At 44.1% G+C, this 26,050-nt stretch overlaps 1 protein-coding gene across 1 annotated transcript in view; it reads left to right on the forward strand.

Moving 5' to 3' along the window:
• The window catches only part of SIK2 (salt inducible kinase 2), a 352,896-nt gene that overhangs the window by 282,911 nt on the left and 43,935 nt on the right, over positions 1-26,050 (forward strand). The window contains exons 6-8 of the mRNA XM_085645799.1: positions 416-539; positions 3,167-3,387; positions 12,931-13,083. Coding sequence (XP_085501925.1) covers positions 416-539; positions 3,167-3,387; positions 12,931-13,083 — 498 coding nt within the window. The remainder of the gene's footprint in view (positions 1-415; positions 540-3,166; positions 3,388-12,930; positions 13,084-26,050) is intronic.

Genomic DNA, 26,050 nt, shown 5'->3' on the forward strand with positions numbered 1-26,050 from the left:
CATTGAGTGGCGTGCACTGTGGCATTTTTTTGTGCATATTTATATAGCGCGAACTCGACCCGAAGGTATTTGGAGCGCTTTACACGAGCACCGTATTTACATTACACATTCAGGCACGGGGAGATTAAGTGATTTGCCCAGAATCACAGGATGTGGACGCGACCCAGAGGCTCTGACCCTGGTTTCCAGCACCAAAGTCAGCAGTGTAGCCGACGGACCACATCCCCTCCCTGCTTGCTTGTTAACCCTTATTACTAGAGAGTAGTGATAAATTCTTCTTATCAAAGATGCGTTCTCATGTCAGAATGTGCCTGTATCAAGTATGTTGCAAACCTATGTATAGAAACTCTGGTAGATCAGTCTCATTGGTGGTCTTAATTGTGCTTTGTGTCTGTTTTTTCTCTTTTGCAACCAGAGCATGGGGGTGGTGCTGTATGTTCTGGTGTGCGGAGCATTGCCCTTTGACGGACCAACGCTGCCTGTTCTACGACAGAGGGTCTTGGAAGGGAGGTTTCGCATACCTTATTTCATGTCAGAAGGTAACCACAGAACTTGTATACATTTTGTTTTACCTGTCTACCCAACACACGTAGGGGGTTGCCTCTGGTAAACAATTCATTAAATTACTTAGGAATATGCATTTTTTTCTTTAGTCTCTCTTCTTTTGTTTTACATTCAAATTATTTCCCAAAATACGATCTATCGATCACAGCAAGGGTGGACTGTTCCATGGAAGTTTCTTCCTGGTAATGGCCGAGAGAAAGCTGTGAGCTCATAGTCGTGGGTGTGGGAAGGGGAACCGCAGATTTGTTCCACTTTGTCTTGTCTAGCAGGGCTTTTTTTCTTCCGCCTAGATTTCTCCAGGCCCTGGATGTTGTTGCTGATGTTGATAGCCCTGGTGCATTTCAAAATGCTGTTTCCTCAGCAGACGTTAGCGCAACTCTGAGATTTCCTTTCATTTTAGACACAGTCTCAACAGTGGAGGATGGAACAGGAATCCAAGAATTTCTCTTATCCAGTGACAGCCAGAAGACCTCTCTGAGGGTGGGAAGCATGTAGCACCTTCCCCACATTCCCCCTTTTGACCAGACATGATCCAGGAAGGCCAGTGAAAGATCACTTGTCAGTTGATCATGCGAGAAAGAGAGAGGTAGAGTGTAGCAAGCTTGCCGGGGGTCGGATGGGGGTGTATCGGATGCGGTGTTGGGTTTCCCAGGTAAATGGTAAGAGCATCTCATTGTGACCGTGATGAACCATCAAACATAGTGTTTTTGCTGTGGGATAAATCTATCCACACTTGTTGACTCTGGTGGTCATTCGATGATAGCATACTTTGTCTCTTGGAGAAATGATTGTGGGCATTAATCCTTTGCTGCGGGTGCATTGATTGCTGGCAGATTTCCTCTTTTAGGCCCAATTTACAGAGCGGCAGCCTTTGTTCTCAGTGTAATGCTTACAGAGATATTTCCTTAAAGGCTCTATTATTTGGCAGAGATTACACCCATAATTACTCTCTTAATATAAAAAGGATTGCATTAAAATTACCTTTTTTGATGGGAGCTAATTAATACTGAAGTAAAATCAGTAGTTTTGCGTCAATTATTGGTACAATTCCTCAGGAAAGGTCTGATCTTATTTACAGGCGTATTTCCTCTGCTCTTCGCCAATGAATATATATATAATTCGTTCATAGCTGTGGTTACCATCATAGTGACTTTGTTATTCTGACATGTTTGAAGGAATAATGTTTCTCTTGTGAATGATCATTTGATAGACCTACGAATTGCCAATACATTTTGGGAGTTTTTGAAAAGTTAAAACCAAAATCTTGGTAGATTGAAGTATATTTTATTTAGTTTCCCAAACGCAGTGTAGGACGTCCAGCAATCAGTTTGGGGTCACCCACTAAAGCCTGCTTCAGTGGATCTGTGATTGCCTACAAATACTTTTCCCAAGACATTAATTAGCATGCAGCTTTTCGGGGGAGAGCTACCACACCCGTTGCCCACTGCAACCCTACTCTGGCCACTGCTTAACAACATTCGGATTTTCCATATCCTTTCTAAAGTACATCTGCACTTCCTCCAACATTTGCACCACCGTGGTGAAGTTGTGGTTTCAATGCATATTTTCCCCTCAACAAGCAGCCTCTCACCCACCCTAAAACCCCATCTCATCCGCTTGCATTTCGGTATCAATTGCTTTTCCCCCAGACTCATTTATAAATTGGTAGTTTGCGCATCGGCCTCTTCCACCATCTGAATTTGCCCAATCCATGATCATGTGCTCCGCAAGGAAGCCACCTCCTCCTGCTCACATGCAAACCACACTGACAAACTTGTTCCTAGCCTGGCAGGGCAGTGAAGATGACTCAGGGACGTGACAAGGATTTTAGTTTGATGTGTGATGATCTAATTCATATGACTGTGAGCAATAAAGGCTGTTTTCTCCATACAACAGACTGAGTGAATGGAGAACGGAAGGTGGAGGAAGACAAGTCTTGCCTGAGGAGCCCCCAGAAATGCCTAGGTTGTGGTAAATTCACTAGAGAAACGGTCATAGGAAAGGGCAAAGTCAGGGGAGCTAAGATACAAAATGGACAAATCCAATGGTGGCTTATTTCTTTATTTCATAACAAAGTCGGTCTTTTGTCTTGAGTCTTATTTGTCTGGAGAACCCTTACATAAGAGCAGGGTTCTCCCACGTCGGTCCTGGAGAGCCGGTCCATGCCAGATTTTTAGCATATCCACATTTAGATAAATGTAGTTATCTTAAAAATCTGACATGGATCCGGCCCTCCAGGACCCTGCTTTAGAGAACTCAGTGGTCAAGAACCGAGATCTAGCCATTCCAATGATCCCTTATTGCAGAATGTTTGGAAATTTTCCAATATAAGAAAAGAAAATAAACATGTTTTTTTTTATTTTTATAATGACATTCCTCCCTGAAAAAAATAAACAAAATACAAAACTGAATAGCTTCCACATTACATACAACCTTAATTTTTAGACATGTAATAACTAAGAGCAATAAACATAATTCCAAATAAATGTGTTTGCACGATATTTTTTAGTAAACCGAGAAGTTCACTGTGCTGACAACATATATGATTTTGCTATATTCATGAATTTGTCATTAATGTCCTTTTTGTCTTTCCATACTTAAGAGTGTGAGCATCTGATCCGAAGGATGCTGGTGCTGGAGCCTTCCAAGAGACTGACCATCTCTCAGATCAAAGAGCACAAGTGGATGTCGGTGGACGTCCCTGTTCAAAGACCCGTTCTGTACCCCCAGGAACACGACAATGCATCTTCCATTGGCGAGTACAACGAGCAGGTGCTTCGGCTGATGCATAGTCTTGGGGTCGACCAGCAGAAAACAATTGAGGTAAAATACTGTGGACAACAACTAATGGGTGGCTAACGCAGGGCGTGATGTCTGCTGCATGTTCCAGATAATCACTGACTGCAAAAATGAGTTCCATTTAAATGCATTGTATATAAATGTACCTCAAGTGGATTTCTGTAAAATCTTGCATACATCCAGACCTCCTGGGCCGAGATGGACACCTCTTGTATAACTTTGGTGGTGTGTGTGTTTAAATACAAAGGCCCGAATACGAGTTTGGTGGTCCAGGAGTGGGCCGCCACACTACCTTTCGCTCCAAGACCCCCGAACAGGGCCGACGCCCACCCGTCAAATTACAACTCTTTTGTGGTCTGGCATGCAGACGGCATGGCGGGCCTGCGGTGGTCGTATGTCTTAAAAAGGCCCCATCACAGGACCGCCACAGCGCGTTCCAACGCGGCATGGACTGTGAAGTCCATTCGGGGCTGGAACTGGGGGTGCATGCTCACAGGGGGTCGCAACATGTGCCCCTCTGCATACACCCCCATGCATGGCCACCATGCATGACCGCCAGCAGTTTCATTTCAGGAAGAACCTCCAAGACACTGGTGGCGGTCCTGAAACTCATCATATGCATAGTGGTGCTGCAGCGGTTGGACCTCCTGTGCGGCAGTGGTTGGACCTCCACCCCCGCGAGTCTGGCGATCCAAGGACCGCCAGACTCCTAGTCAGGCCCTAAGTGATGGCTTGTGGTGCATAACACGTTCACAGGCAACTGATTCCAGTGAACTATTTGTACTATAGGTGGGGTGTTTCTTAAGCATATCTCTAATAAGCAGAAGCTTTTTATAAGAAACAGACTGCATGTAGTTGGAGAAGGGGTACTATGTATTGATCCGTTTGGGTGGGATGTGGTTTTTAGGGGGATTAGCACTAGTGATAGATCTAGGGGTGCTCCTCGCTAGATGCGGATATTGGCTGTGGTTGGGTGTTAGGTAAGAAGTTCAAAGGGGGGTAGGTATTAAATATAGAGGGGTGGTTTGAGTTATTTTTTCTTCCTGCCAATAGGGCGAACCTGGTTGTTAATATTTCGGGAGGTAGCTGCTTACATGGAAAAGACTTGCTTCATTAATTTCTTACAAGAACGCAAATACACTTTTTTGCTGCATTTTAAAAGCATAGATATGGTTTTAAGGACAGAATTTTATCTTTCCTCTACGTGCTGCAAATTTGGACTGAACGGCTCTAGATAAAGTGATTTGCCCAAGAACACGGTGTAATTAGTGGGTAGCAATGGGATTAGGACTCAATTGTCCTAGTTTGACCGGTATAATTTACCACCTAGGCGTACGTTCTCCTAGGGTTTCGTTTTCAAAATAAGTAGCCTTCCTCTTTTAAGGGAATGCAAGCCACCTTTATTTTACAACTACACAAGCCTAAGAAGTAAAGTTACTTGCCTAGGATCACTCAATTTGCTAACGTGGTGAAAAAAAAATTATTTCCATGTGCCACACTTGAGTTATCTACAAACGTGTGTGTACTTGGAAAACTGGCTAACTCCATTGTTCGGTGGGTCCAAGGCCGGACTTGGAACACAAAGCATCTCTGGCAAAAATTGATCGAACCCGGCCCTGCTCCCTTCCTCTCTCTTTCCATTCAAACACATTCTCTCTCGCTTGCTGTGACTCAGTGGCGGTCGCTGCTCAAAGAAAGTGGGTGAAGGGGGAGGAGATGGGGAATTGAGGGTGGAAATATTAGAAAAAAAACTTGCCCCAATGCCAACGGCCGCCTCCGTGTTCCCCACCCAATCCAGGTGCTGCTCTCTCTCATGCTATGAGACCAGCGCCAGGATTGGTCTATGCAGCCTGGCCTCCACTCAGACTCTGCCTAGGAGCCTGCGACTTTTCTCCAACCCAACACAGCTGGGTTGGAAAAATCGAAGGGTGCATGTCTGTTTGGCCGGCCTAAGACGGCTGGCCAAACTTACATGCACACTTCTAAGTGCCCACTATTTCTGCCGGTCATGGCCCAGCCCCACCGTCACAGAAAAGTAAAATATTATTGTTTTAATACTTTATTTTCCTGTGACTGACTGACCAGTGGGGCGACGCTCCTCTGCCATTACAGAGGAGCACCCCCCCCTCTCTTTCTTAAGCTCCTGCTCTGTCTACTTCGCCTTATGCCCCGCTGAACAGCAGTTATAACTGTTACCCAGTGGCATCGCTCAGCGGTTTTCCAATGGCCCAGCTCAGTCACCCCTCACGCGCCCCCATCTTTTCCCCCGGTAAATTGTCCGATGGCATAAATGGCCAGTCCGGCCTTGCGTGGTTCCCATGTCAGCTTCCCATGTTCCTTTGCAATGAGCGCTGCATGTTGCAGGGTCTTCACTCGGCGATCCATTTTGTGCTGTGCTCCTGCACGCGAGAGGTACCGGCATTCCAGAGATCTGCGCCCTGCAGCCTTTCCGCCGTATCGGACGTGGACATGCTGACTCCAGCTGTACACGGGTCTGTTTTCTAAAGCTTATATTACCGCACGTTACGCAGGATGTCTCCGGGACACTGGTTATCTTCAAAACGATTGCGTTGCGTCATGCTGGCCCCTGTGCTGCTTCTGATTAAAAAAGCGTCGGGGATCGGGGCTGCCCACATTGCTGCCGGGGCACATAGTGCGAACTTTGACCTCTCATGACGTGGCCTATCGGCCAGTTTGCTGACATAGTTACAGGAAAGAGTGCGTTTCACACACAGACACATTTCTCACGTCACAAAATGCCTCCAAATAACTGTGCAGTGTACTGTCTAGTACGAACCCAATTGCATGCCCTTGGTAAAAATTAATACTTTTTTTTTTTACCTCAAGTCCATTCTTGGTGCGCACATATGTATCCTATGGAAAGCAGTTGCATGGCAGAATAATACGTGCAAACCAGGCCGATTCACCTGTTAACCCCGAAATGCAAATGTTAAACATGCTGTAAATGAATGTGTTTTTGTGTGAATCTGTGTTGACTTTCGGCGTCCTTGAGAGAAAAAAGCCCGTCTTCGAACCAAAAACGGGGGTAGGCATCAAAAGGAACTCCAGTACAGGAGAGTTTAACATGTAAAGAAACACTGAGAGGGCTCTAATCGGTTTAGTCTGCGAAGAAAAGGCTCGGAAGGGACACGGTAATTAATGGCTCAATAAATAGTTCAAGGGAAGTGGTGAACGGGAAGGAAGGGAATTATTTTTAGTCATAAATAGCCTGTCATCGATCAGTCTGATTTAATTTTAGGCAAAAATAGTATCTGCTCGCGCTTTAATCCTCCTCATTTTATTTGACAAAATGCGTCCAGGAGCACGGAGCAGATCATGTGCAGTATCGAACCAGTGGTGTCCAGCGTAGGTGCGGGAGGGGCACAACCGTGGCAGACTTTCTGGATACCCTCAATGTAAATGTCTCTTTTAAAGGATTTGGGTGTAAATGTGTGAGACGTGTAAACCTTGGATATCTGACATGGTTAATGTATGTGATTTTCATTTTCAAGGAAGTTTTAACCACAATAATTAGCCACACCCCCGCACATTAGGGAGACTGAAACAGGCTGTCAAGAGCTGTGGTGTACCCTACTCCGAGAGCTTCTCAACGCCAGAGAGGCACACATCCTTTTTTATAGCCCCCCCCCCCACACCCCCTGTAAGGCAGAACAGGGAGGCAGTGGAACCCTCAAGTGGACGGGCTTAAATGCAGAGCCACCAAACTCAAAAAGAAACCACAGACTAGTCATTCATGAAATATCGGTTTGCACATCTGCCTATACCCAAAATATGTGCCGAGTGTAATATACTATTTGTTACCATTGTTGAGTGTGGGCAGGGGTACAAATCACAAGAGGCAAAGCCTCAAGTGAGCCATCATGCCACTCCTCTCCCTCAATTTGGTAATAATATGCTATACTTAGGGTGCATATATATATTGATTATTCCATACTGTGCAGTAGTTATAAAAAAAATATTTAACCTGAGGAGAAGGGGTGAAATCTGTTGCTGTGTGGTACATTGTCATTAAATAGGTCTTGAAGTATGGGCCCAGTTGTTTTAGTAAACTGTAATTTTTTAGAAAGTATGCAGTGATTTCCCAAGTAACTTGATCTGGTCAATGGTAATATAGAATTCAACCCTTCACCTGTAGTGATAAAAATACTTACTACCGAATAACATATTTTCTTAGTTCATACATTGTTACTGGCATGGTGTATCTCGCCCCCCCCCCGCCCCCCTTTCTCTCTCTCTCTCTCTCTCAATATATATTTAGGTGCCAACTCCCGCCCCGATATGCTGTCAACCCATGCCAGGCACGGTCCTGCAACCAACCCTTGCATGCAGCCCCCCCCCCGAGCCCGATTAAGGCCCAGGGACCCCATCCCGCGGGGACCGGACAATTTGAAAATGGAGAGGGAGACGTGCAGTGTCCCCCCCCCCCCCCCCCCCCTCCCCGATTTTGGCCCGGGGACCCCAGCTCCCAGGCCTGGCCAATTACTAAAGTGGGAGGGGGGCCATGCAGCACCCCTCCTTGGGCTGATTTTTTTTGCCCCGGGGGCCCCACCCCCTCTGGGCCCGGCCAATTATTAAAAGGGGAAGCGGGCACACAGTCTGTCTCCGGGCTGATTTCTGCCCCTTGGACACCATCCCCGGGCCTGGCCAACTAAAGGTGGGTCCCTGTTGCCAACTCAGGGCACCCACCATGTTCTTGATAAGGGTGTGGCAAGCCCCACTGGGGGCGTGGCAAACCTCACAGCCCCAGTCAGCCTTCAGCAGGAACCAGCATTGCTCCTGCCCGCAGGGAGCACCCTAAAAATTCTGTTCTCTGTGGGTGGCAGCAATATTCATATATGTTTCTCTGCCCGTATCAATGTGGGTAGGGAAACAAATCTGAAGTCCACCCCCAGCTGCCGGGAGCATTTTTAAAGCTACCGCCAGCTTAGAGTGGACTTAGTGTTTGCTCTTGCTTGGCTGGAGCTATGAAATTGCTCCCGCCCAGCAAGAACAATACAGGTCTCCCTGCCTGTGCCATTGCGGGCAGGGAAACTGCTGTGTCCTGGGGTGGGTACCCTGTGACATAGCAGAAGCCGGACTTGCAGGATGCGGTCGCCAGGGCCATTAATGGCTCCAGGAGTAGGGCCGTGCGGCCCCCCTCCCTATTGACAATGCGGCTGGGCCGTGGGGGATGGTGTCCCCTGGGGCCAAAATTGGCCTTGGTAGGGGGCCACATAGCCCCCTTCCTATTACTAATCTGTGTGGGCGCTGAGGGATTGGGTCTCCGGGCCGCAAACGGCCTGGGGAAGGGGATCACTCACGCTCCCCCTCCTTCAAATATACTGCTGATTAGCCCCACAAGACCTGACCCACCCGGGGAGGGGGGTTATTAAAATGAAACAAGTGCTTTTTTTTTTATTTCACGATTTTGGCCCCAGAAGGGTTCTCTGTGGGATCCCACCACCAAGCCTAGGGGTTCAGGGTATTCCCACCCTGCCCCCGTCTGAGTTTTTTCCTGTTTCTTTGTGACTCAGGCCCAAGTCCATCAGTCCCAAGATAGCTGCCACCACTTCCTGGTTGAAGTGGTGGCAGCCCATCAGATCTCATGATGAGATCTGTCGGATCAGTTGAGCGTCCGTGTCCCTAGATATACATGCATGTTTTTCTTAAATAAACTCCAAAACTACTAAATGGATTTACACTAAATTATGAAAAAGGCTGTTTGTGGACCAAGATCTATTTTTCTGCCAAATTTGATGTAATGCCGTCTATCGGTTCGGGCTGTAGGCTTGTCTAAAATTCCCCTGGGAAATTGCAAGGGGAAAAGGCGTTTTTGGACTCCCTTCCCTTTTCCTCGGCCTCCGCTTGACTAATCTCCCCGAATCTTTCCAGATAGCAGCCGAAGTGAGTGGCAAACTAGTTTTGAAAATTTCGTGACCATTCGTCAAAAGGTGCCAAAGTTATTAGCAAAATAAAAAACTATTTCCCTATAGAAACAAGGTCCTAACTAGAACTACCTACTGACGACTGCCAGTAGATTATGATTTTATATATATATATATATGTGTGTGTGTTCAGTAAAGAGAAAAGTTAAAGTGGAGTTATACGTAGGTAAGGTAGTAAGATTTTAACTTGTGTTAAAAAAAACATTAGCAATATACTGAAAAAAAAACAACGGTTAAAGTGGAGTTACATGTGGGTCAAAAAACTATGGTTTAAAAAACGAATCACTCTGAAATTCGCCAGTTATACGCAACTGACCTAAGTATAACTTTCACCACCATAGATTTCAGATGGCTTCAGTGATGTAATATGTGATGTAATAAGCAGTGCAAGTTCTACCTAGATAAGTTACATAAAATTTGTGAATTTAAGTATTTTTTGTTTTGTTCATTAGACAGCTAGTTTATTAGAAGACCGAAGTATAACTCACTGTAAACTTGGTTATTTCCAGTGAATTTGTGTGTTTTTTGTTATAACACAATACATCTGTGCCTAACCCCCAGCTGCACATAACTGAAGCCCTGCATGGTGGGGTTTGGCTTGCAGGGCCTGACCGCCAGGCCAGACCTTATGTCCAGTCCCCAGCAGGCTGCTGTCCTCTTCTGGGTGCTAACCTCTCACAAGCAGGCATAGCCCCACAGACCTCTACCTCACATTAGCTCTTTTGTTTTTTTATGGCAGCTGGGGCCATACTGGCTGCAACAGGAGAACCATGGCAACCCAATTTTTCCATTTTTTTTTTTTATGTTGGCCCAATTGGGTCCCCCAACTGCAAGGGGTTAATAAAGGGTCAGGGTATCCTTTTCTTGCCCTTTTATATTGTTTTTCAATTTCTATTTTTGGACCTGGGACCAAGTCCTGTAATGGCAGCCGTAACATTTCTGTTCATGTACCACCAACCAATCAGAGCTCTTCGTCCCACGGGACCAGCCTCGGTCCTATGGTACCAACCAATCCGAATGCGTCATTTTGAGTTCCGGTATGGCGGACCCCCTCAGGAGTGTCGTGACATTAGATAGCTCTATTTTTAACTTGAATTTCACAAAAATGGCTGAACAGATTTACATTTCATCACAAAAAGCATATTTTCAGAGTAAATGTGTAGTCTCCTGCCAAATTTGATGTAATTCTGTTCAGCCTTTTTTATGTTTTATCTAAAATTTCCTATTGGATTTGCGTGTGAAAGTGTTTTTGGGACTCCTCACAACTTTCTCAGCCCCACTTGCCGTGTCACTTCCAAATCTTTCCCGGAAGAAGCTCCGGTAGATGAACTTTTTTTGTAATGTTTCGTGAAAATTCGTCTGACTATGCCAAAGTTATCAGATAAACAAACCAATGCTCTTCCAATGCAAACTTTAACATATACTCACAAAAAATATAGGTAAAATGAAGCTATGGTAACAAAACCTAAAAAAATATTGAAATCTGCAAGTAATGGTTAGCTATGCAATCCATAACTCACAACAGCCATGCAAATCAAAAATCGGACGCCATAGGCAAATCAATGCTCCTATCTCATCCTTGATGTAACGGATGCAATCACAAATATTAACTAATCTTATCCAGATTACCAGGAACAATGTCAATGGGGCAGCAATGAATGTGATATCTTATTGATTTGAAAATGTGTTGATATTTTATTAAATGGTTTTAAGTGTTGTGTATAGTCGGCCGCGGCCCGTGCAGGTAAGGGGGGTAGTGCCGGGTTGGGGCGGGGGGGGATTCAACGGACGACCTCAAGGCAAAATGAAATAAATTCTTAATTTTCCCTCTGCGCTGTCTGTCGAAATCCTCTCCCCCACCCGGCCCCACCATTCGTACCTGCACAGGCTGCAGCTGGTATTAATATAAGTATTGTGAGGTCACAGTTATTGTATTTGGTGTGCATTTTACAATGTACATGGCTGTTGTGTGAGTTATGGATTGTAGAGCAAACCATACCTGGTGAATTTCAGTGGTTGCTTTGTAACAATAACTTCACTATAACTATGTGAATTTCAACGTTTTAAAAAACGTTTGTTAAGGTGTTTAACCAGTGCTAACCATAACTTAACTCTAACTGTTGTTTTTTTCAGTATCTTTGTTTTTCTAGTTTTATGTTCCACCCAGCTTCTATATTAGTATACTCTATCACACTCCATGACTGAAGGCCATGCACAGCAGATATTGGCCTCTTTCAGCCAACTGCCAACCTACGCTGCACATGAGCCCTACAGGCGGACGTACAGGGCATAAGAGTTAATAAAGACACACTCTTTGGTTGAATTTTGTTAGTGGTTTTCAAAAGAGGGTTTTTAGGGGGATTTTGTGTGATTTTTTTTTTTTTTTGAACTGTTGTGGCAAGATGCAACATATAAACTTCTTTTTTATTTTTTTGTTCGATTTTTTTTTTTTTTGTAATGTTCATCCATCATTTATTTTCCAATTGTTGGGTTTTGTTTTCTGCACTCTTCACTGATCTTGCACTCCATGCAACACAGTTCGAACAATTTGAGGAGCAAATTGTTCTCTTCCGCTCCTTCATTCAGCACTAAAGCAGGAATACTTGGGCGAGTTGCCTCCTCATGCTTCAGAAGTCATTCTCCTCCTGGCACCATGAGTATTCTCTCTCATGCTTCAACTCGAAGTCTCTTTGCCTAGTCGAAGGGCTGAAGGATTGCAGTCCTTTCTGGCCTCTGCTGACTTTCTGTCCCCCAAACCTTGCAGCTGACCCTCCGTTTAGCTTCTGGCCGGGGGGCTCGCTGAAGAACTCCAGCAATGTAATCCCTGGTGTTTGCCTCAGGTTCTACTGACTCCCCAGGGCAGGTCACCTCTTTCGCATTCGATTCGCAAGCCGAAGCGGATGCAACATATGATCCTGGTTGGTCTGCCGGAGCATTGTCCACCATTGTTTGGAGTGGGCCACCAACGTCCTCACAAAATCCCAACTGCTCAGGTCTCTTGCCTCACCAAATGATGGACGTGCCTCCTGTTGCTGTGGTACAGGCACTTTTTGACGTAGTGACCTGCGCTCTCAACTAATGTTCTTAAAGTTAATTGAGCAATATTAACAAAGGGGGCGGGCACTCCCGGTTACCTATTTACGGGGGTGGGATAGGACCCTCGGCTTCACCTTGAAACCCTCTAACGGCACACCAGTCAATCACTATCTGGGAGTCCCCCTGGATAATGTTGGACAATTAACTTCTAGAACATTGTATGATCAAGACCAAATCAGTCAGTGGGTATTGAATGTGCGTGCACCATTGTCTTTCACCATTGATATACATGGAATTGATTTGAACTATGATGTTTCCAATTTAGCTGTTGAGAAAAGTTGTAGACTGTTTACTACGAAGTAAGTGGCGTTGTTGCCTGATTGGAGTCCTGAAAACTCAATTTTTGACAAATTGATGGCAAAGTCGTGAACACCTGTGTTTTAGATACAAAGGCCTGTGTTCTCATGTTTATGAAAACATCATATGGCACATGTGGCGGGGGCGGGCAGACTGTCGGCTTTGTGTTACACCGTCGTCGGCTGGACTTTCACGCACTGTGTTTCCTTCTGTTCCCTCCCCACCCCAGTCCCTACAGAACAAGAGCTACAACCACTTTGCCGCCATTTACTATCTGCTGGTGGAGAGGCTGAAATCGCACCGGAGCAGCTTCCCAGTGGAGGCACGACTCGATGCCCGCCAACGTCGGCCCAGCTCGGTGGCGGAACAAACGGTTGCCAAGGTAACGCGCCATTAGCCCACTAATCCCATAATATCTCGCTGCCTCCACAGCCACTTCTGCGCTGCGCCCTTGTAGCATTCCAGCGTAACAACATGTTTGGTCTCCTTGTTGCGGGTGGAGTGGTCTTTTTAAAGAATATAACCTTTGCTGAATGCCCTGAAATGGAAAGCGGTGTTGTGGGAGGCTGTTGAAGTGTGTGTTCTCGGAATCCGCGGAACACTGCTTGTTCCCGCTTCATGCAGGCACCAGCAGGAGGCAAAAATGCTTTTCTATTTTTCCCGATCTGTGCTGCTATTTTCATAAAACCAAAGAATTTGACCATTTATGAACCCCTTTAATTTTCCTCAACAGAAATAAACACATTTAAAAAAAAATCAACATGTCAGTCAAGCAAAGCAATCAAATGCATGACTTCAGCACCTGATGACCGTTTTTTTTTAGTGTGCACCTTTTGTCGACAGTTAATTGTAAAATAGAGTAATTAAAATTGTAAGTGCGTCCAAGAAGCCAATAGGCCCACATAGCGTCAGTTTACCGTGATGTATATACACATAGTGTATCTAATCTAATTAATGCACCAGCGGTTAGAAGATTGTGAAGTGGAATTCTTGAGTGTCGTCGAGTTCTGCTTCTTTCAGGAGTTAAAAACTCTTAAGAATTGTAATGAAGATCAGCGGTCATTGACAAATGTAGCAGTTCCTTTTTTTATTAGTAGTTATAATTACTTTGATCTCGTAATATTTGATTAAGGTTTGGTGCCCAACACTCAAGGCATTGGAAACAATGACTTCTCAATTCTGTGGCCTTGAGTCGACTCCGTCCTCTTAACTTTCAGTTTGCACATTGGTTTCAAAAACGGATACTTTAAACAAGGAGGTATGCAGCTGTGATAACAAGCGGTGGGGCTTTATGAATTGCTTCTAATTAAAAAGAAAATGACGAGGTAAAAATGTGTTTGTATTTAGCTTCCAATGCAGGTGCTTATAGAAACTTTTGTGATGGCGTATCCTTGTACAAATGCCAGTGCATCAGAATGTCGGTGGGCCAAGAATAACAGAAAGGCCTGAAGTAGACGGTTTCTGTGAGTGATATGCATAAGTGGATAGACAAATGCGATTGAGAAATGTGGTCCTGGTGCAGTTAATAATGCAGTGATGATCCCAAGGCAAGCTGCCACCTGCTTTAATGTATTTATGTTTTAAACCTTATTTAATTGTCTCTTTTTATCGGCCTGCGGTTATTGGCAATTTGTGAAAGCCTACAGACTAATGCCCCATGGTTCATAAGGAATAGTTATGATGACTACCCACCGGCATCCATGTTGTCAGCAGTGCTTAATTTGTGCCAGTGCTTTCCGGTGGTCCGCACCTGCACTTAATTGCCAGCACCGGGGCTTATAACTGTCTGCCACTTGGTAGTGGTGTCTGCCAATTCAGGTATGAGCCCAACAACTTCTGTTTATTATTTCAATTTACAATTCCAATAATTAGTATTTGCCTCCAAAGCCATTCTTATAGCTTTGGAGCCCAGTAATAGTATGAATTGTCACACTTTTAAGAGTGTGATGATTAGTAATGTATTGTTTGTTGCTGTCTTTGGCAGTGCTGCCAGGGGCAACGGATGGTGCAAGCTCTAGTGTCCTCCAGTCGATGGCCCCGGCACTACATATTTTACAAATTAAGCACTGGTTGTCAGCCATGTGGAGGTGGAACTCCTAACTGACTCTGCCCGGAGTGAGCCTGTAACTTGCTTACTCTTTCTTCCGGGATCCGATACCTTGTCCCCTCGTTGAAGCAGGCACCGCTGTCCTCTCTTAAAAATACAGGAATAGTATTCAAGAAGTTTATCAACAGTTCCTCTGTATCCGTTCCTTTAGCCATTTAAACAGGAGTAGATTTCTGTGCTCTACCTTGAAACAGGCTGTCCCAGAGGAAGCAAGGTATTCTGGGTAGTGCAGGGGAAGCTGTTCACAAATATCTGTCAACATACCACATCACGGATGTGACTTTCAGCTACTCCTGGTTTTCCAGCCCACAGCACCAAGCATGCTGGGATTTGCGGGTAACACTAATAGTGGATAAAGGGAAACTTGCGAGGCCCAGCTTTGGTAGTGCTGTTGGATAACAAAACTGAGACTGGCTTGCTGATGACCTGGGCAGAATGCCACCTGCTTCTGCACACACCGCATTCAGCAACAACATAGCCACCTTACTGCTCTAAGGGCAGAGGTTGGTGCAGTCTAGTTAACTGAGAAGTAAATGCTACGCTGTCTGTGGTTCTCTGCATATTTAAGGCCCACTGCGCTACTAGCAGGGTCTTTCATAGGAAGCTGATACCAGCTGTAATTTTAGTAGGATTAATTGGCAAAGCTGTCTTAGTAAGCACCATGTAAGGCAGATGTTATTGTCACAATTGAATCGGTGACTGTAAATAATAAGAAAAGATTGCATACCACATTGCTTTTAAATGGCCACCGAATAATTAATATTGGTGATGCACAACTGCTTGCCACACGTAGGTGCCTGGGAGTACATAATCTTAGAAGTGTACCTGTGCACCTACAAAAAGGGCATCGAAAGCCATGGCGCGTAAAAACACCAGAAACCAAGAGCGAAGAGGTTCAGCAAAAAGTAGTCAATTCCCAATCGAACCAAGACTGGGTACAAAAATGTGTTTTTACATTACTAAAAGCTAATGTGACTTCCTGAATGAGGTTAAACTGGAAATTTTGTGTAAAGACCAGGGCCACATTATAGAAATGGCGTACTATTGCATTCTGTGCTGTGGTGTAGACCAGCGCGGTACAAAAGGGGGTGGTGATGGACGGAGCATCAGAACCAATCAAACACTCGCACCCAGTCAACAGATCTGGGTTTGATCCATCACCGTTCTTTAGCCCACTCTGCCACCCCAGTTCAGACATGGCCATATGCAAATCAGTCTGACCCTGTGCCTCTTGGGAACAGTCCAGCCCGAACTGCCAAGCCAGTTGGCAGGGTATGCTCAGACGTGAGTCCCTTGCTCACTTTGCCACTGGATTCAAGCAAGCCTGGCTGAAGACGGCTGAAATGCCAGAAACCAGTCCTAGGAAGCTTGTTTCCGGTCCAGGGAAGGCATGGCTTGGCAGTTCGGGCTGGACTGTTCCCATGAGGCACAGGGTCAGACTGATTTGCATATGGCCATGTCTGAACTGGGGTGGCAGAGTGGGCTTAAGAACGGTGATGGATCAAACCCAGATCTGTTGACTGGGTGTGAGTGTTTGATTGGTTCTGATGCTCCGTCCATCACCACCCCCTTTTGTACCGCTTTGTTCGCCATAAGTTGGCAGGGTATGCTCAGACGTGAGTCCCTTGCTCACTTTGCCACTGGATTCAAGCAAGCCTGGCTGAAGACGGCTGAAATGCCAGAAACCGGTCCTAGGAAGCTTGTTCCCGGTCCAGGGAAGGCATGGCTTGGCAGTTCGGGCTGGACTGTTCCCATGAGGCACAGGGTCAGACTGATTTGCATATGGCCATGTCTGAACTGGGGTGGCAGAGTGGGCTAAAGAACGGTGATGGATCAAACCCAGATCTGTTGACTGGGTGTGAGTGTTTGATTGGTTCTGATGCTCCGTCCATCACCACCCCCTTTTGTACCGTGGTGTAGACCAGGGCAGGGCTGTGTATCACAGCAAATGTGCTGTTCCTTTCACAGGTGTAAACCCACTCCTTTAGTGGAAACAGTGCATTAGTGAAAATTGGACCCGCTGTTTGAATCCACCAGTCCGACTTTAACTGTGCAGGTGATAATGTCCACTAATCCGGTTATGGCCCCACCTGTAATACTAGAGTGCACTGCTTGGTCAGGGGCGCTCACCAGTTGCACCTTCAGAGCACTTTCTGTATTATAACTCCCGATGTTTACGTTCAGGATAGTTCATAATCTAGTGAAAACAAGCACTCGGCAGCCATTTTTGTTTGTAGTTGTTGCAATAATCGGGTTAAGATGAGGTACCTTAAAGTAGCCTATGAGAAAGCCATATTGAAGTCGGGCAATTGTGCAGAAAGCTTGCAGCTGCCATTTTCTATTCATCACCTTTACCTATTTCACATTTTCTGGGCTGGTGCTTGACACCTGGAATCAAGATGGCTGATTGGTAGTAAAACATTGTGAACATGAATCGTAGTCCTTATTAAAAACTGCGGTTTTCCAACAGATTGGATAGTGAGGTTCGCCATTTGAGACCTAAATGCCAAATTCAGGGGGCGCGTCTTCACCATTTCTGGCATGTCACGTGTTTTGTTATAAAAATACATCCTGTGCATAAATAAGATGTGGATCTCAACGTGTTAATGTAAAATTCTTGCACACAGCTTGGTGCGTATTTCAGCAAGAGGCCAGAAGTATTATTTCCTTAAAGGATCTGTACGCATAGTTGTTGCAAAACCAACAGATGTCAAATTGTATTTATTTAAAGGATTTGATATTTCTGTCCTATGTAGGTTAAGAAAAGTAATATAACTGCGCGCAGCTATAGCTCCTTAGTCTCTCTCGGGAAATTAATCTGAATCAGAGTAAGCTATCGCGATTGAAAAATGACTGCAAGAGAAGATTGTTTGTCTTTTTCAAAAAAGTCCTTATTTTGATGAATCCGCTGAACATTATACTTGTGTTTTTCCTTGGCTAAGCTTTGATATCTCAGTGCAAGGGTACAGAAAATAACTCATTTGTTTTATAGTTTTTTTTATGTCTAAGGTTTTCTTTTTTCTCAAAATGTTAATAATCAATAGAAAATAGAGACAAAATCTTTGCGTGCTCGTTGTCCTCTGTTGTATCCTTAGATGGCGAGGAGGGTTTGCACCTGTCACGGATCAGCGCACACGGGTTTACCGCAGGTGACAAACGGAGTGGGCAGCGTGTCGATGTTATAGTGGCCATATTTAGAGAATACACCTCTTTCTATGCGGATTGTTCACTGCACCATGACGTTAGCTCCGTACTTCTCCATGACGCATCACTCTTACGTCATGTCGGGTGATCCGCTCCTGTGCGCGTGCCTCGAGCGTCACTTGTCTGGGCCACACATCACTCTTACGTCATGTCAGGTGATCTGCTCCTGGGCGCGTGCCTCGAGCGTCAGTTGTCTGGGCCACCCAGTATCCAGGTTAGCATAACCTCTGCGTTTTGACGCAACACCAGAAAGGTGCAAAACAGAATTTCAAAAGGAATTTTCAATTATCAACCAATCAATCTCGGAGCAAGTGGACTGCAAAGTGCAGGAGAGAACGCGCATTCAAAGGGCGGCTCGGAAAATCATTACAGCTTTTTGTACAACGTGTCCTCGGGGACACTCAGTCTTTCAGCATAACATTCTGCGCTGTAACCAGAATACGACTGAAGCGTTTTCGGAGACTCTTTCTCCATTAGACCTAAGCGAATGACCGGGTTTGCCACATGGAGTTCACCCGCTACCTTGACCATGTGTGGTCGGGGTTAACCTCTGCGAGCTGTCAATCCACTTTTGAGTCAGGAGTTTATGGATTATCGTTCGGCATTGCTTTTCTTTATATGGATGTGTTCTGGGTTAGTGGTTCTTTGTTTATTTTTCTGCACTATCGTCCCAATTCGATTACCAATGCTCCACAGTCTGGTGGACTTTCAGTTTCTGTTAGGCTAAATGATTCCATAGATGCTTTTTACGTATTCTCTGTTACTTTTCCCAGATAGCCTACTTTGACTTACTGATTCCCATTTGCGTGGGGTATATTGCTTTCGTAAGTGCCGCTATACATTGACGAGGGCCTTTCGGTTCGATGCAGTTTGATAGCGTTGATTTCTATATACGTATACACTATGTTATTTGTTGCTAGTTAGATATTTTCTGATATCGCTGTTCTCTGTGCGTTACTGAACCCTCCACGGGTCTATGCTCAGCTACTGATTGCTAGTTATCCATGTTTTGCATTGCTGTTCACTATGTGGGGGCTCCTAGTTGAGTATATTCTTCCAATACGAGAATACTATTTGCAGCTGTTTTAATGTTGAGTAGGTTTTGTATTTCTTTGATCTATGGTGTGTACCCTAGGCTAGTGGTATCTAGTTATGAGCATTCTAACTTAATTTAATCTATGTGGGTGTACCATGGGCTATCAGCTCTTACTTATGCGTGTTCTGGATTGCTGTTATTTGTGTGGGTGTACCGTGGGCTGTCAGCTCTTATGCGTGTTCTGGATTGCTGTTATTTGTGTGGGTGTACCGTGTTGGTAGATGGGCATGGTCTACCAACACTGAAGCATTGGCAAATAACTCCCATGTTGCATATTGTTTTGTATTCCTGTTCTCTGTGGCGGTCTTCTCTAGGCCAGTGGTTCCCTGTTTGTGTAGTTGGATTTGTTCTGTGTTTCTGTTCTGTATGCCGAGTACTCTGGGCAGGTCCTGCAGGTTGCCTATAATAAGGACACACTATTGTTGAGGCTGCAAACTCGGATATATTTTGTTCTCCATGAAAATTAACTTTGGCATTGCTTAATTTGTAAATAATTAAGTGCCAGGGACTTTCTCGGAGGCCACTGCAGTCTGCATCACCTATTGCCCCTGCCAGCGCTGCCAATTACAATACCAACATAAGACCTAACCATCGCACTCTTACAAGCCATAAAAAGCTATAAAAAAGACGTGAGAGGCTGGTAGTATTCATTTTCAATGTGGAATGTCAAAATTAAACAGACAGCGCCACCATGAGGTGAACGGTTACTAGTGCAGATGCTGACAATTAAGTGCCGGTGCCAAGCTCAGGAAACCTCTGGATCAAGTTAAGCACTGACTCTGGGCCAGTAGTTTGTTCTCTGTGTGGGTGTACTGTGGGTTGGTGTGGTGTTGTCCTATGTACTGTTCATTACCTTTATCTGGGCTGGTGTAATGCGGATTACTGGCTCCTAGTTAGGCCTGGTCTGCACTACTATTCTGTGTATGGATGTACTTTTAGATAGTTTGGCATGTTCTGTATTACCTTATCTCTAGGACTGTAATATAGGCTAAGTCTCTAGCTATGTATATGTTATGTTGTGCGCTCTATAAGTTTGTGGTTCGCAGGTGTGTAGGTTCAGTTCTTATATCTTTAAATAAGGGCATACATACTGTAAGGTAAGTCTTCAAAGGGCACTATGTTCTGCGTACCTCCTCGCTATACTATACTGACATTCCCTCTTCCTGGTTCCTAGTTTGGTATGTGCTGCACTGCTGTCTTTTATGCACGCTATTTGATAAGGGTACTTTCTCCAATACTGTTCTCTGGTGGGTCTTCTCTGCAAGGTTTGTTTGTGCTGTTACTGTTCCCTGTGCTGGTGTTCCATGAGGGTTAACTCTTGGCTGGGTGTTTCCATTTTGTGTGCTCGGCACGTTTGGCCTCGTGCCCTCTTCTCTCGTGCAATAACCTCATGCAATTGGTGGAGTCCCAGGCCTGGGGTTCTCCTTTGAACGTTGGGATTATTTTTGTCTGAAGATAAGCAGAGACCGGTGGAGTCCTTCAGCCTGAGGGTAAATGTAAAGGTCAGAGCTGTTCATTTATTTGCTCTAAAATAATTTTGGCTGAGAAGCGAGCAGCTTGCAGGCATTACACCATCACTTCTGTGATCTAGCAGCAAAATACCTTCTACACGATTCTTGCATCACTAGGCAAAACTGTTGTCCTTAAATGGTAGGAAGGACATTCTTATGGAGGTGGTACACTTTCTGGCCAGGACATCTTGGCTGTAGTCGTCATTTTGTTCCAAAAAAATAACCTCTGAAGAGTACCCCCAAGGTCAAAAGTCACACACTGGGGCTCCAGGTAGTTCCCAAAATACCCCAGGGGCTATCAGGCAGATTTGCACTAACGATGTACGTGTAGCACAGATTGAGCCAGACTCCAAAGAACTCTACAGGGCCAAATATGCACTCAACGAGAGGCTGGAGTTGTGGGTGGGTTCTGAGAATGAAGGTGGACTGTTACTTTGTCATGATACACTCTGTGGTGTATTCAGCTGTTTTCTATATTCGAGCAGGGCTGGAGTAGCCCTGACAGATAATGGGGGGGGGGGGGGTTATGAGGTGGCCAAGTTAATGACAAAAATTGTGACTGTGGGCAAATCGCTTCAGCTGCCTGTGCCTTGAACTGAAAAGTTGTGCACTATGTATTTTTTTTTTTTTTTTTTAAAGACAAACTCAATGGGTTATTGTCACAGCTACGTGTCCCATCACATGCTGGTTTCTCTAAACTTGTTTCAACAGGACCCAAGACTCGGTACTGTTCTATGAGTAGCACTCCATTACACCATTAATATATCATGATGCTGTTAACGATGGAAGCTGTAGATTCTGCTATGATGTTAACGATGGAAGCTGTAGATTCTGCTATGATGTTAACGATGGAAGCTGTAGATTCTGCTGTGATGTTAACGATGGAAGCTGTAGATTCTGCTGCGATGCTCGTATTCTCTGTGCAGCACTCTAGGGATTCTTGGAGCTTGAAATCACGTTTTCTTCCAAGGACAGGACACTACATGTGTATCTGGATTGTCCAACCCTTTAATCTGCTTGATTAAATTTTTATGTGCTGCACATGGCTAATGTATAGACACTACTTCTCTGAAATGCCTTGTTAACACATCTTCTTTACTTGCTGCATTAGTGAAATAGTACTAACGATTACAAATCAAGCCAAGTGAATTTTTGTAGCTTTTTTTTTTTTAAGCAACAGATACCAAGTATGCTAAATACATCTATTTATCTTGAAAAAAACATGAACAGATATTACAATTCTATCAAAACCACATAAACCTAGCAGCACCATTAAAATAACAGTAAAACTCGAGTCACCGCCCACACAACACTGTATAAGGCAGTACATCACACGGAGAGCATAGCGAGACATCAGCAACACAGGGGCAGGCACTTTTACAAAATATGAACTACTTTTTAGTCACCACCAATTTGTAAAAATCCGCACCAATTTCATTCATGCTATGTTTTAACCTCGAAATCTGCATAGCCAGTTTTACACGTGTGAAGGAACAGTACACGTACTGCTTTAAATGTGCAGGTACTGAGCACCTGCACTTCTTTCATTTGAAAGGGAGAGTACCTGCACTTCTCAGTACGGGAACGATAATTATATTGAGAACATGCTGGCCTTTCTCAGCAGCAAACACATACCCTGGAAAAGTGAGTACCAGCACTTTTTATATTTCCATTTCAGCCACTAGCTACATTGGTGTGCTAATGCTTAACATAATGGTGGAACAACCAGGCACCTTTGCGCTTCCACATTAACACCAGCAACGACATAAGAGGGACTAATAAGCCCTCAGTACAGAAACGCAGACCATTAATCATCACCGTGGTTATCAATAAAGACCAAGGTATTATTACCCTTTAAAGTCTGGCCTTAAGAACTCCGTTGAAAGGTGTTAAAGCTTCCTTCGTATATTTTAAACCCGATAAAGGATTTTATTTGTCTCTCCGCCCACATATAATTGCATAACATCCTTCACTATACGAATATGGCGTGCCTTGAGAATGGCCTTCAGTTAACACATTTTCAAAATCTTTATACCTGGGCATAAAATAAAAATGTGCGGCACATTTTTATGTTTAAGCTGAACAAAGGACGCTTTTTTGCCATTCTTGCCTGGTACATTCCTTTCAACAATCATTTCTAGAACAGGTGCAGATGGAGATGTATTTTCAAAAGCAGCCTTTATATGAAGAAGAATGCCTGCTCTAAAACACCACTGGGAAGCTAAAGCACTACGAATGTTGTGTAAGAGTTTGCCGTATCTGGAACGTTTCTAATCTGATTTTACCTCCTAAGAAGCTCGTGTTATAGAGTGTGTTACATACCAATCCAAACAGTTGCTTATTCATAGAGGAGGATTGCTCCCAGACTGTTACGTATCTGCATAGATAATCCCACATTTTCTACAAAATTGTTGGTGCAGATTTTGTAGAGGGCAGCAGGAACTTCAATATGAAATACAATAGAAAAAAGATACCGGTTTTGCATTAACTGTCATAACATTTTCATTCTTTAATACCTCTAATAAACATTAGCAAGAAAAATGTGTCATAATTAAGCGTTCTAGCTCAATCTGGAGGGCAGTTACAGTTGTTAAGGCCCCCAAATGGAGCAAGAGGGGGCTTTAACAACTGTTACTGTCCTCAACAGCGGGCTATAATACTTAATTATGACACCGGGAAAAGGGGCTGCCCTGATCCTGCTTGATCTCCCGGCAGCTTTTGACACTGTCAACCACCAACTACTTCTAAACCGCCTAATGACATGTGGAATCAAAGGTCAGGCATGGAATTTGTTGAAATCCTACCTAGCAGATCGGGAACAAGTAGTGAAGCTAGAGAATTTCTTCTCTCACTCGTTCTCCCTGCCTTGTGCAGTCCCACAGGGTTCATCGCTTAGCCCTTCTCTTTTTAACATTTATGTCTCCCCATTGGCAGCCCTGATTAGAAAGTTTGGATTCTCACTCCCGTCCTATGCTGACGACAACCGAATTGTCGACTCCATAGGGAAAAATTATGGTTGCACTGAAAATAGATTTCAGAACTGCATGATCGCTGTCCAAAATTGGATGGATAGAAATTGCCTTAAATTGAACTCGGAAAAAACAGAGGTTCTACTGTATGGCCCTGAACTACATTTCTGGGGCCCTGCGGCAAGGCGAACTACTATGGGTCAAATCCCCACCCCAGTGGAAAAAGCATGAAATTTAGGAGTAATCATCGATACCAAACTTAATTTTACAGATCAAGTAAATACACTCACTTCCTCCACATTCAACACTCTCAGAATATTTGAAAAGGTCCTGCCTTTAATACCGGCTAATCTGTAAAAAAAAAACCCTAGTTACAGCATTAATTCTGTCAAAAATAGATTACTGTAACAGTTTGCTTCTGACCACTCCAAAATATAATTTAAATAAACTCTTACTGAAAATCCCCAACTTTTGCTCACTGGCTCAAAATCTAAAAGAACTACTCTGGCTCCCCATTAAACAAAGAATAACTTTTAAGTTACTCTGCTTAACCAACAAATCAATCCATAATCTGGGCCCAGTCTTTCTAAGCCACAGTTTCAAGCGCTATGTTCCAGCTAGGAAACTTTGCACAGCCATAGCCAACCTATTGATACAGCCCAGATTTTAAAAAAAACTCTATGGGGCGGAAAGAGCATTGTGATGGAAGAAAAAATATGGAATACACTCCCTTTGGGGATAAAAAAAAAATGAACCCAGTCTTTTTTCTTGCAGAAAGTCTGTAAAGATCTGGTTCTTTAAATCAGGGTAACTCTTCCGACTGTCTTTGTCTACACTCGCAGCTGAAACAAACAGCGCTTAGATGCCTCAGGGTATTAATGCGCTACATAAATGAAATTAACAAGAGCCTTTAGTAACCGCTATATACTGCGACTGAAGGGATATAAGGATGTTAGAACATAAATCTTTTAAATTAAGAACCAGAAAGACAAACACTGGAATGTGTGGACAAAAGATCTGTACCAACCACTATAGGCCCTAGCCCACCCACCCCTTGTCTTCAATGGAGGTCTCAACACTCCTGTGTTCTAGTATAGCCTTCTAACCCGCTTCCGAGGGCTATACCTGTTGTTAAAGGCTATGAACCTGAGTAATAACAACTGTATAGCCTGAGGTGAAAGGGCTATAAGGCTGCTAGAACATTCCACCCACTGTTTTGTAGAATGTTCTAAATTAAAAAGTGAGAAACAGAAAGACTAATATTGAAATGTTGAAGCAGAAGGCTTATACCGAGCCATTATTGGCCTAGGGCCACTATATTGTCTCCTCAGTAGTGTTCCTGACAGTCTAATGTTCTAATCCCCTTTCACATACCTTGGAAATTACAACTCAAAGCAAGTCCATACTAAAGTTCATGGATGCCTTGAACTTCAATGACAAAATTAAAATGACACTTCCTTTCAAAAGGACTTGAAGTTATTCCATAAGTGCAGGTCCGAATTACATTGTTTTCTGGGCGCAAGGTGTCTGAGAAAATAATCAACAGGAGTTAATTACAAAGTATCAAGAGTGGCCTCAAAAATACAGTGTACAGGTAAAGTAACTTTTTATTGAATCCATGGTAACCTAAACAACTAATTTGACCAAGAAAGGGTGCTAAAATGTGCAAGAAGAAAGATAAGAAACTGTGCTCTGTTACTTCTGTTTCAAATTTGAGCAACAAAGTATGGTATCTCGTGTTAAAACATGAAGTAGGTGAGTTTTTTGCTAACTCCTTAGAGTTCACGAGCTGGAGTAAAATCTGCTTCCTGTGCCTATAAACAACACATGATCAAATAGTTTAGTTCAAAACAGTAAATGTCAATGTTTCAACCTACTATATATTATGTGATAGCGTCTTCATCAAGGTCACAGACAGACAAGGTAGTACCTTTTTGGCAACAGAAAGGATTATGGAAAAATAATTTTCCCTCCATGGAGCATGGGCACAAATCTGTGTCACCTAATGGAGCATGGGCACATAAATGTCCAGGAATAAATCTGTCTCGAGGAATACAATTTTCACAGATGATTTTCAAGTGGCAACGTGCCAGGTAAGCAACAAAAGTAGCAATGACTAAGCCATGTCACCAAATAAATCGGATTAATGAGCTGACAGAGCACAGTCTGTCACTGGAAGGATATGTATTGGAACTTCAGTTTTGATTCTTGACCAGGCAAAGATTACTTGTGGGTCTGCCAACACATTAGCTATTCAGCCACTTACAACCTCAGCTGACACAAGATCACCCTGTAGGTGTGGGAGAAATGATTTGCAAAAAAGTAGATTATTCTAATGTCTTTTAGGAAGGGTTGTCTATAATTTCACATGCAAATGTTGCAAGGTCCAAAAGGCCAATATAAGAATAGTCTTGGAGAGCATACAAACCTTTGTTCTCCTGCCACATAATTCTCCTGAAATT

This window comes from Triturus cristatus, chromosome 3_1, assembly GCF_964204655.1.
Source record: "Triturus cristatus chromosome 3_1, aTriCri1.1, whole genome shotgun sequence".
In the NCBI taxonomy this organism is placed as follows: Eukaryota; Metazoa; Chordata; class Amphibia; order Caudata; family Salamandridae; genus Triturus; species Triturus cristatus.